The sequence below is a fragment of the Neopelma chrysocephalum genome, unplaced genomic scaffold, assembly GCF_003984885.1.
Source record: "Neopelma chrysocephalum unplaced genomic scaffold, ASM398488v2 Primary Assembly neopelma1_25, whole genome shotgun sequence".
Lineage (NCBI taxonomy): Eukaryota > Metazoa > Chordata > Aves > Passeriformes > Pipridae > Neopelma > Neopelma chrysocephalum.
Genome location: NW_020897694.1, coordinates 39656207 through 39667861, shown reverse-complemented (window position 1 = coordinate 39667861; position 11655 = coordinate 39656207). Strand labels below are relative to the sequence as shown.

The window sequence follows — 11655 nt, the reverse complement described above, 5'->3', positions numbered from 1 at the left end:
GCGGGGGGAACAAAACCGGCGGGGCCGTGCACGGCACGGAGGGAGAGGGGAGGCGGCGGGGGAGAGCGCCCGGCGGGGCGGGAATGAATGGGCGGGCGGCGTTACCCCCGGCGCCGGCAGGGCCGGGCAGCGCGAAGCCGGGAGCGCCGGGCCCGCAGGCACCCGCTGCCCGCGGGAAAGTTACAGCGGTGCCGGCGGGGCGAGGGGCGGGACGGACACGCTGCCGGACCTGCTGTCCTGGGATAGCGAGTACGGCACGGGACGTGTCCCCGCCGGTACCGGGCCCTTCCCTGGTGACAGAAATAGCTGCCAGGAGCGGCTGCGTCGCACGTGGGAGCAGGGAAGCAGGTGCAGAGCCAGGGCTCACAACGTGCACGAGTCTGGGGCGCATGTCCTGGGAGGAGCGGCTCAGAGAGCTGGGGGTGTTTAGTCTGGAGAAGAGGAGGCTCAGGGGTGAATGATCTTATCACTTTGCAACCATCTGACAGGAGGTTGTAGCCAGGTGGGGATCGGCCTCTTCTCCCAGGCAACCAGCGACAGCGTGAGAGGACATAGTCTCGAGCAGCGCCAGGGGAGGTTTGGGTTGAACACTGGGACACACACTTCACAGAAGGGGTGATTAGATGCTGGAATGGGCTGCCCTGGGGGGTGGTGGAGTCACTGTCCCTGAAGGTGTTTAAGGAAAGACCGGATGTGGCACTGAGTGCAATGGTCTAGTGGACGTGGTGGTGATTAGTCATAGTTGGACTTGATGATCTCAGAGGTCTTTTCCAATCTAATTGATTCTCTGATTCTGTGAATTGTTTATAAGTGAAGAATATAGAAACTTTGGATTTCATTTTTTCTCTTACGTAATCTCCCCTTGAACCCCATTTGCTTTCAGAGCAGTGTAAATGAAATTCTTACCCTGGTGTCACCAAATTCTCAACCTTAATTCACTGTTCCTGACTAGATTAAATGCTCTGGTGGGTCCAGTGGCACTTCACTAGCTCAGGTTCAGCACTGCAGCAGTATCATTTCTGGGGCCATTTTTGGAAACCATGTATGTGGAATTGTGAACTTGGAGTATTAGAAATCCTTGGCAGAATTACATGGAGTTAATTTTTTTCTGTCCCGAATCTGTCATAGGTACATTGATTTTATTCTGCAGTTTAGACTGTTATTAGATGTTGTGTTGAGAACTAATGTTATTCTCATAATGAAGAGTGAAATCTTTCAAAAGAGCTCCAGTTCTGGCCACTTTGTTTCTTAAATCATTTGCATGTGCATCGAGTATTGTCACTTTGCAACTCTCTTGTAACTTGAACCTTTCCTGAAAACATGGAACCTCATAATATAGCCATTTCATTCCTGGATCTGGTGTCTCCCATGTTCTCAGCATATCTTAGCATTCAGTGGCTGGTTGGGTCAGGGTGTTTGTGCCTTGTTTAGGTGTGCAGTTTTAAAGACCTGGTTCAGCAATTGTTGCTCATGGAACTTAGCCCAAATAGATTGACTGTTAGCTGGGAGTTCAGATGTGAAGATGCAGTCAGATTCCTGCAGACACTTCTGGATTAGCAGGAGCATAGTGCTGCCTGTGTTGTTCATTCAGAGTTCAGTGCATTGGAAGTGACCTCCGTACCTGCCATGTGCATTGTGAAGCGCCTGCTCTGCCACACTGTGGGGATGTTTGTGTGCAGCTTCCTCTGGTAGCTAAACTTCTGTTTGTCAGTCACAACACAGGGATGTAGCTTCAAGAGAAGCATCATGCTGCCACCAGACTGCCATTTACTTTTTGGCACTGCAGAACATGTCACTTTTCCTTTTGCTTAAACACAGCAATAGTCTGGATCTGCTCCTGCTAGCAGAGGCAGTGAAGCAACTATCCAGCTTTCTTGTGCTGGGAACACACCATTGACCCTCTTCACTGATAGAGGATATTGCTGATCTGGTTGCCTATACGAAACTTCCAAGGCTGATGAAAATTAAACAGTGATCCTTCCTGTGCAGGGGCTGATACAGGGAATCCAATGTAGTTGCAGGGCATTGCAGAAAATCACAGGGTTTTCTTCTGGAGGGTTTTCCCAGTTGTGTTGGTGTCATTGATGTGTGTTGCATGTCCTATGTCTGCTTGAGTCTCACCAGGCTTGATTATCTATTGAGAGGAAAAGAGTTCTAGAGCCTTCTGCCAGTGAGAACCAAGACAGCCTTATTTGAGCAATGATATGACAGACTACTTGTTGCTGTGTTCTGAAATTCTTCATGGAATATTAAAAGCAACCTGTAATTTTCTGTGCTCACAGGCAGTCTAGATCTTTAGTTTTGAGCCTTTGACTGGTTCCCTCTGGTGCTGCCTCGTGACAGTTACAGCTTAACCTCTGTAGAGGAAAAATGCGGACATATATATTAAATGTTGCAATGCTGAGCGTAGAGTGTGTTTATTAAAAATTATCAGGAATGATTGGTAGACTTGTAGCTATGAAATTGGAATGAAATTGAGAAGTGGAGACAGGTTGTTCGCTACCAGAGTCGGTGTTGTGCCATTCCCTGTGTGGACTCATTCTTGTATGTAATATCTCCTGTGCATTTCTTTTTTTCCACTGGGAGGTTTCTGAAAGGCTGCAGGAATAATGGCTTAATCTTTAGTGAGATCCTTATGGAAGATGGGATGTGGAATCCAGGAACTGTTTCTGAAGTGCCAGTATGTGTTCACTGGGAAGACATCAGGAGATCTCTCTGCTCTGTGCATTAGCTTAGGACACTCCTATTTCTCAGTCTGACATGAGCTCAACAGGGATTTCTGATGCTGTTTGACTCCACTCTGCAGTTGCCCTGCAATATATGTAACCAACTTTTGGTTGATAAATTTGCATTTATCTCATTGCCTCTGACTTCTTGGGTGCTTCTTCTGTCTGCTAAATCATGACTTTAATCTCTTGGGTGCTGAGCGCCAAGCAAGAAAATAGCGATGGTTGTTCTTTTCTAGGTAGATAAGTGTCCTCATTACCAATCCTTTCCCCCTGCTATTTTTCTGGTTTTCCTGTGATGGAGGAGATTATGGCCAGGACTGCAGTGTAGGGGACAAGGAACTGGTGTAAGGATCTTCAGCATCTCTGTGGAGGGAGGAGAGAGCTGGTGGTAGGAACCTTTGTATGTAGGTTCTAGACGTGTGAAAGAAGAGGGGTGGGGATAGGTGGCTGATGGAGCAGGAGAGACTGGTGGTCCCACTGCTGAGATTTCTGTGTCTCTTTGAGCAGCTTTTAATGTGAGTGATGGCCATTGATTTGTGTCACTTCAGGTCATCTAAGAGCTGAGTTGGTGCTGATGCTGTTACTGTGCTTGATACCTGTGGATATATTGAGCTTGTAGACAGAAGCACTTATCTGTTCGGGTAGATTTCAGTGGAAAACTTTGTGTTGTAGGAAGACTCTGAATGAGTCTTGGCTGCCCTAAGTTTAGTATTGCAAACTTCAGAATCTTAGTTGAATCACAGTATTTCGTCTTGAACTGGAGGCAGGATGCAGACACAGGACAAGCATAAATGCTGGGCTTCAGGCTTCTGCTTCGATTGTAATGTGTTCTTGGAGCAGATAATTAGTTCTGTTTGGCTGCATCTGTATTTGTTTTCTCAGTGTTGCAGCCATGAAAAGTGAGAAAAGTAGGAGGGGATGCAGAAAGACCAGTTAAGGAATGCGTTGTGCTTTGTGGTGTTGAAGTGGCATGCAGCCTCAGCTGTAGCCACTGCTGCACTGCACATCCTGTAACTGAGAGTTCGTGTAGGGGTGATGCTAACTGTTCTTTTTACAAATATATGTATGGCCTGGCAGAGTGTTCAACAAAACAGAGTGGCCTGGGGCCTGCACAGCAGTTATCTGTATGTGCATGGGTGGCAGCTTCTTTGTTGCTCCCAGGAGTATTCAAGCAGGCCTGAGACATACTCTAGTGGCCATCTCCCTTCTGCTTTGTTTCATGGGGGACCTGTTGCTCATGGCAATTTGATCTTCATCCTGAAATTCATACTCTTCCTCAAAGTGCTTCAGAAGGCTAGAATGATGTTTGGATTAGGTACTTGGTCCCGTTCTCTACAGTGCACATGGAGCATCCTGACAAATTGATCACACTAGTTATTTTCCTTACCCTTTTTATGGGTTTGAGTTGGAGCAGTGCAAATCTAGTTCCCTTTAATGTCTGTAGTAATTCATTTACACTGAGGGAGTGTGGTCCATCTCTCTTAGTGTTGCCAAAAAGATGCTGCTGAGCACAGATTGCATCACAGTTCATGCAGGTCCAAAGCCATGGAGACCTGGTTACTGAGCATGTGGTTTCTAGACGGGCTGGCTCTGCTGGCATGGAACTGTTTAGAAAACAGTGATGTGTTGTTCCTTACACTTTCACCCAAATACAGGACCTAGTGCAGAACAAGTTCTGGTGCAAGAGTAGACGGCAAAGAGCAGTGTGAAGCAGACAGTTACTTGTGTGATAAACCTGAGTATAGAGGAGAGCAGCAACCAGAGCCATGTAGAGACAATGGCATTGGAGCTCAAAGAGAGAAGGGATCAGGAGGGATTGACAGGAAAGTCTTTCAGACTGGCTGTTTAGATATATGCTAAGTGAACCAGCAACATCTCAGAGTTAATTCCTTCAGAAGTGTTTCAACAAATTTAAATTGACAGCATGAGTTAGTAGTAGCTCGGCGCTGTTTAAGTTTGTTACTGATCTCACAGTAACTATTCTAAAACTAGATTTATTGTTCCATGTACTCATGGCCTAAGATGCTGCAATAACAAAGAGTTGTCTTGCTCAGTAGTATGCCTTAATTAGATAGAGATTTCAGCAGAAGAGGCAGTTTCTTCAGTGACTGCCAGCTACAGTGGGCTGAAGTTACAAAACTACAAATGCTGAGTGATGGCAATGTGAGAGCTCTTTAATGTTATTTCTTATGTTATTTCTTATGCCAAAGGCTTGAATGTCAAGACCTTTGGATGTCTGGGCTGTGCCTGTAACTTCTTTGGTTCCAAAATACTCTTGTGGTCAAAAAAGCTTAGCAGCAATTTGGACAATTTTTGGAAGGGAGCCAGGGACTCTTTCTCACTGTTGTATTTGGAAAGAAAATGGAAAATTTCGTCATAAGGTAAGATAGAACTGAATAAAAGGAGAGGATGGGAGATAGGGAGTGAAGTGTAGTTGAGTGAATTACAGAAAACTGCAGAAATGGCAAAAGTTAGGTGATGTGCAAAGGGGAGGGAAGTTGTGAAGAGGATAGCAAAGATTGTCTGGTAGACTTTGTTGTAAGCTGTGGTAAATTCAATTTGGAAAATCCTTTTTGTTTTCTAGAGAGAAGAAAATGGATAATTCAGGATTACCATCAATTTTGGAATTGACAAATTCCCTTTCAAGTCTAAAAACACGATTAGTGCAGTATGTCCTAATTACGTTCTGCTGTGATTTGGTAAAAAAAGCCTCCTTTTTATTTACCTTGTATAAGCAATTCAGAATTTTTGGCTTTCAAATTGAAATCTTCCTTTCCTACCGTCGTGCCAAATCCCCCAAACAAAACATACACTGTAATTCATAAAGACTTGAAGGTCTTTTGGAGTGTTAAGTAAGACATGACGTGCTTTGGGTTTTTACAATTGGCAAGTTATTTGCTCTTGCAGTTACAGACCACTGTACTCTATCTTTCTGTTTTGTTTTGATCTTTTACAGGAATAAAAAGTTTGTTTTAAGACTTCGGGAAGTGTTTCATGGTCAACACTGAATGCGGTGTGGACTGCATTTTGAGGTGTCTTTTGTATGGCTGACAGTAGCACTGGGAAACTGCAACTTATACCCCGAAGGTCCTCCCACTTCAGTGTTTGTGGAGCAGTGCACTTCTCATATGCAGTTGGACTGCAGTTGGATGCTGTGCATTTGTCTCATAGTTGTAAAGCAGGATCCTTCTTAAAGCTCTGTCTATGGTCCTGCTATGCTTCCCAATTGGAAATCTACCTGTTCCTGTGACTTAATGTGAAGTGTGTATGCACACTGCATGCAAAAAAGTTGTTCCATGAGCAGCTGAGCTAGTGAACCTTTATTTCTTAGGGATTTGTGTCCTCTGCTTCTCAGCCTGTCCCTCTTTCCTTTTTTTTTTTTGCTATATCCATCTCATCCTTTAGCAGCACTGCTAATTTGCTTTCATTCTGTCCCTGCCCCAAACCCAAAGCATCTCACTGCTGTAGTATTTTTAATTGTCTCTTTTTCCCTAATTACAAGCCGAATCAGATGCTGCTTGTTCTGCGTGTTTTTGCATACTGACCATTTGTGTAGAGGCTAAACAGAACCAGGCACTGTTAAATGACATATTCGACTGTAGCCTCAGTGGAGGCATTGCTTTCATTCTCTACTCAGTTCCTGATTTTCTTGAAATGTGTAGAAATGTAAAACAAGGCTGGATTGCTTTGTCTGGTTTGATTGGCGTTGACTGCAGGGCAAAGTGTTTGTGTAAGCCTCATTTCCATGAGAAACAAGGGTAAAAATGTTTTAGGAATAAATTAAGGAAACTTGCTTGAATGCATATTTTTAGATTTGTTTTTAGTCTAATATATATTTAGACAGGAAAATTAATGTTAAAATGACACAAAGATTTTGACTGTTTTGAAGCAGTGTGTCTTACAAGACCCCCCAAAATTAGGTTGATGGCTTAGCATGATAATCATGTAACAACTGTTTAATTTCAACTTATAAGAAAAAAGCCTGTTCGTGTCACTTAACTGTCCAACTATTCCTTTTTACCTTCCACTTTTATGTGAATATAACTTACAGAATATGGTTTTCAGCTTATTGTAGTAGCTGATCCAGATAAATTCTGTTGGAAATAGTGGAATCTAGCCAAATCATTAAAAGATAGTTGCATTTCAGATGCTGCATTTCTGGGGGTAGTTGCGTTTGGTTTTGGGGTGCTTGTTTGGTTGGTTGGTTTATTGTTGGGGTTATTTTGTTGTTAGTTTGGTTTTTTTAAGGTCTTACAAATGCAATAATTTTGAGAAATTCCCAATTGTAGTGAGGCAAAATATGCTTTTGATACATAGGACTGTCAACTACACCAACTGAAAAAAACACCCTGTTGTTTTTCTTAAATAGTATTTTTGTTGTTATTAGGGCAGCAAATGAAATAATGGAATGGAAACGATTCTTTTCATCATGGATAAAGTTTTTATGATCAGCAGCATTTGTTTTTCATGTAATTAGTGAAAGGAAAACGGTGTTTAACAGATGAAAACAGGGCCTAGGATTTAGGCTGCTGTTTTCTTAAATTTTTTTTGTCTTTGTCAAAAATTGCTAATTTGTTTTGAAATTTAATGATGGAGGTGTGTTTTTGAAATGTCTTTATCTCAGTGGCAGTATTTCAAAGGACTTTTTGTTTTCAGTTTACATGTGTAATGGAGAAAGCAAGTCAGGTTTATCAAATGAAATATCACCTGGGTTCTTTTTTTTTTTATCATTTGCTTCCAGATTTTTTACAGAGGTAGGAAAGCCTATCATTAAATATTAGCTTTGTTTTTTTCAAGCTCAGCTGATGTAAAATGACTTCCAGAGTTGGAGACACCTATGTTTGTATTTCTTTATGAAGTTGTTAGTACCTGTGCAAAACTTAGGCTTTCTAAAAAGGGGGGTGGGAGGGGAAGTGCACCTGATTATTTAGGAATGACAAAGAGTTGAAATTAACATGGACAACTGACTATACAGTTTTTTTCCTTTATTGCAGAAACTGAAACTTCCTCTTTAAAAGGTGCAGTGCTGTGAAAACTGTTACTGACCGTAGAAAAATGGACATGTTGCAGATACTCCGTAAAACCACAGAACACTTAGAGTGTGACCACTGCAGCTTCAGAGGAACGGACTATGAAAACATACAAATTCATATGGGTACCGTTCACCCAGAGTACTGTGACGAAATGGATGCTGCTGGTTTGGGTAAACTTATATTTTATCAAAAAAGTGCAAAACTGTTTCACTGCCACAAATGCTTCTTTACCAGCAAGATGTATTGCAACGTGTATTATCACATCAAAGCACAGCATGCAGCACCTGAGAAGTGGAATGAGGAGCGGAAGGAACAACGGGTAGAAGGAGATTCAGATTCATCCAAAAAAAGTGTCACGTTGGAGCCACAGAAGCCTGTCCTTTCCCCTGAGTCGCACAAACCTGCCCTTTCTCCTGAACTCCCCAAATCTGAACCTGTTGTTTCCCCCAAGCTTCAGAAATCTTCTGCGTCTCCAGAGCCCCAGATATCTGCTCAGGTGACTTCCTCAGAGGCAGAGAAGTCAGCCCAGACTGTATCCCCAGATCCAGAAAAGTCAGCCCAGGCTACGTCTCCAGATCCAGAGAAGTTAGCCTCAGCTGTGTCCCCTGATCCACAGAAGCCATCCCCACCTGTGTCCCCTGATCAACTGAAGCCATCTCCTGCTGTGTCTCCTGACCCACAGAAGCCATCTCCTGCTGTGTCCCCTGACCCACAGAAGCCAGCCCCAGCTGTGTCTCCAGAGCCCCGGCGGCATTCCCCAGCTGTGTCTCCAGAGCCCCGGCGGCATTCCCCAGCAATGTCTCCAGAACCCCGGCGGCATTCCCCTGCTGTATCACCAGAGCCCCGGCGCCATTCTCCTGCTGTGTCTCCAGAACCCCGCAGATACTCCCCAGCTGTGTCACCAGAGCCAAAGAAACCTACTCCAGCAGTATCCCCTGAACCACGGAGGTATGCCCCAGCTGGGTCTCCTGAGCCACGGAGGCATCCCTCCCAAATGCGTAGGCCTGCTTCTGCTTCTCCTCCTGAAACCCGGAGGCCTGCTTCTGCAGTTTCACCGGAGTCATGGAGACCTGGTCCGACTGTTTCCCCTGAGCCCTGGAGGTCTCACGAGGTGCAAAAGTCTTCGATGGTTTCTCCCTGGGCTCCAAAGCCTGCCATGTCAGTGTCCATAGAATCCCGGAGGTCTGCCCCTGAGTCTCGAAGGCCTGGCCCTGTTGTGTTACCAGAACCTAGGAGGGTTGTTTCTGACTCGTGTAAGTCTACGTCGTTTTCTGAATCCCAGAAGTCTACTCTTATTTCTTCTGAGCCATGGAAACCCATCTCATCTGTTTACCCTGAAGGCTGGAAACCTGTTCTGTCCCCTGACACATGGAAGCATTCTCCCCCCGTTTCTCCTGAGCTTCGAAAGTCTAGTCACACTGCTTCCTCAGACTCTTGGAAGCCGCCTTTCTTTTCTGAGGTCCGTAAGTCTGGTATTTCAGTATCTCCTGAACCTTGGAAAGTCTCTGAGTCACGGAAATCTATGTATTTTTCTGAAACTCAGAAATCCACCTCTGCTGCTTCGTCTGAGATTCAGAAACGGGCTCATTTCCCTGAACCTCGGAAAAGAGTGCTGTTCCCAGACTCTCGTAAATCTAATCCTACTGCTTCTACTGATGTCCAGAAACGTGCCGTCTTTTCTGAGCCCCAGAATCAAATATCGACTTCTGCTTTTTCTACTGAAGGTCAAAAACAAGCCCTGTGTTCTGAAACCCAGAAATCAGCTCTTGTTTCTTCTGAAGTCCAGAAGCACGCCCTATTTTCTGAAGCCCAGAAACTTGCTCCCATTTCCTCTGAAGTTCAGGAGTCTACTTCCTTTCCAGACTCTCAGAAATCCACATCTCCTGAAATTCAGAAACATGGCCTCTTTACTGAGTCCCAGAAACCTACTCCTGTTTCTCCTGAGACACCCAAACAAGTTGTTTTCACTGACTCCCAGAAATCTGTTATTTCCCCTGATGTTCAAAAGCATGCTGTATTTTCTGAGATGCAGAAGCCTGCTGCTGCTTTATCCTCTGATGTCCAGAGACATGCTGAAACTACTGTACCTTCTGAAATCCAGAAGAATATCCTGTTTTCCGAGCCTCACAAGTCTGCTTCAGGCTTTTTCTCCGAGCCCCAAACACCTAGTGAGTCTGGCGAGAGTGACTTTCTTTCTCACACTTTAGATGATCAGAAACCACTGGATGATTTATTCTCACAGGATGAACAATCATTATTAGCCAAAGAATCACCAGAAGACATGCTATATTCATGCCCAAAAAAGAAGCCCAAGAAGGAAAACCAGGAGAACTCAGATTCTGAACTAAATATCAGTGAGTGTGGAAAAACAGAGATGGACTCAATGGAGATAAAGGAACAAGAATCCAACAGTGACCAAGAGCAGTATGATATGGAATCATCTGATTATGGCAAAGAGAGCAAAATGGATGCAACTACTCCCACGCAGCCACAGTGTGTGCTGCAGTTTACTGAAGAGAAAGAGGCTTTCATCTCTGAGGAAGAAATAGCAAAATACATGAAGCGTGGCAAGGGAAAGTATTACTGCAAAATTTGTTGCTGTCGTGCAATGAAAAAAGGTGCTGTCTTGCACCATTTAGTTAACAAGCATAATGTTCAAAGCCCATACAAGTGTAAAATATGTGGCAAAGCTTTTCTCTTGGAGTCTCTTCTTAAAAACCATGTTGCTGCTCATGGTCAAAGTTTGTTGAAGTGTCCCCGTTGTAATTTTGAATCAAATTTTCCTCGAGGCTTTAAGAAACATTTAACCCATTGCCAAAGCCGTCATAGTGATGATGCACCTAAAAAACACTTGGACACCCTTGAACCGCTTGAAGAACAAATTTAATCTTTTTTTCTCCTTGTGCTAGAAAAGCTACATTTACAGAAGTGTTCAAAGTGTTACTGTATGTTAACCAAGTAGTTTAGCTGATCTGACAAGTCAGAAGATGCATGGTTTATTGTGCTATGTTTACCTTGTCTTTTATAGCTGTATTACTGAAGAGATTTACTTTTGAAAGTCATTTTGAATACGTGTTCATGTCTTTGTATTACCCATCAGTAGAGTCATATTTTATTTTTCAGATGTACTATGTTTTTGAAACCAAAATGGATACAAAATAGTTTTGTAAAGATTTGTAAAATGTATAGGCAATTAAGGACTGGAGTGGCAAGCAATCCATATTTTCCTGTGAAGACAACTTGTTTTTTCACATTTGTTAAATGTTGTATTTTTCAAAATGTTTTTATCAAGTTCTCAAATCTAAAATTCTCACTAAATTGAATGTGAAGGAGCCAGGTATGAGAAACTACCAATGTCCTGGAATAATGATGCCCTGACGTTGTAATTGAGTGTATAGTCAATTGTTGGAAATTCATTGCACTCAATTCTTCGACTTACTTGTCTCAGATATAGAAGCATCAAGGTACCTATTTTGTGATTCTGTGTTTTGGCCATGTTTTAAGCATGTACTAATATACATTACATTGATAGATTAACGTCAGCCTATGTATAGCTCAACACTTTCTCTTGATGATTCAGATGTTTGTAATGTCAGACAACCCCTAATTTTCTTGTATTTGGTGAAATGTTATGCTTTTATGTTTTAACAATAAAAAGAAACCCAACCTGGTGTTGGCCATTTTTCTTTCTTTTTTTTTTTTTCAAATCAAGAATGAAACCTTTCATATTCAGCATATTCTCTTCTAAGTATCTTTGGCAACAAGAGATGCAAAATCACTGAAGAGTTCTGCTCTGAATGCTTCAACTTCCCAGTCATCAGCCTGTGAAAGAAGGGTTAGCCTAAATTTCATGTCTGTTTTAGAAAAACACATCAGATGTAAATGAAGGAAAA

At 43.1% G+C, this 11655-nt stretch overlaps 1 protein-coding gene across 5 annotated transcripts; it reads left to right on the top strand.

The window, feature by feature from the left end:
* Nucleotides 1-83: 83 nt before the first annotated feature.
* CHAMP1 (chromosome alignment maintaining phosphoprotein 1) lies at nt 84-11437 on the top strand. 5 transcript variants are annotated; one of them, XM_027675019.1, is made up of 3 exons: nt 84-348; nt 4940-5816; nt 7724-11437. In XM_027675019.1, exon 3 carries the CDS (start codon nt 7785-7787, stop codon nt 10647-10649), a length of 2865 nt encoding a protein of 954 aa, XP_027530820.1. In that variant the 5' UTR covers nt 84-348; nt 4940-5816; nt 7724-7784; the 3' UTR covers nt 10650-11437. The 5 variants fall into 5 exon arrangements, with proteins under 5 accessions (XP_027530820.1, XP_027530823.1, XP_027530821.1 ...); XM_027675020.1 differs by lacking the exon at nt 84-348 and adding an exon at nt 436-453 and having other exon boundaries at nt 5686-5742; XM_027675022.1 differs by lacking the exon at nt 4940-5816.
* The last annotated feature ends 218 nt before the right edge of the window (nt 11438-11655 follow it).

What these genes read in the sequence shown, in the direction of transcription:
- CHAMP1 (XM_027675022.1), top strand. Translation starts at nt 7,785, where the DNA reads ATGGACATGTTGCAGATACTCCGTAAAACCACAGAACACTTAGAGTGT.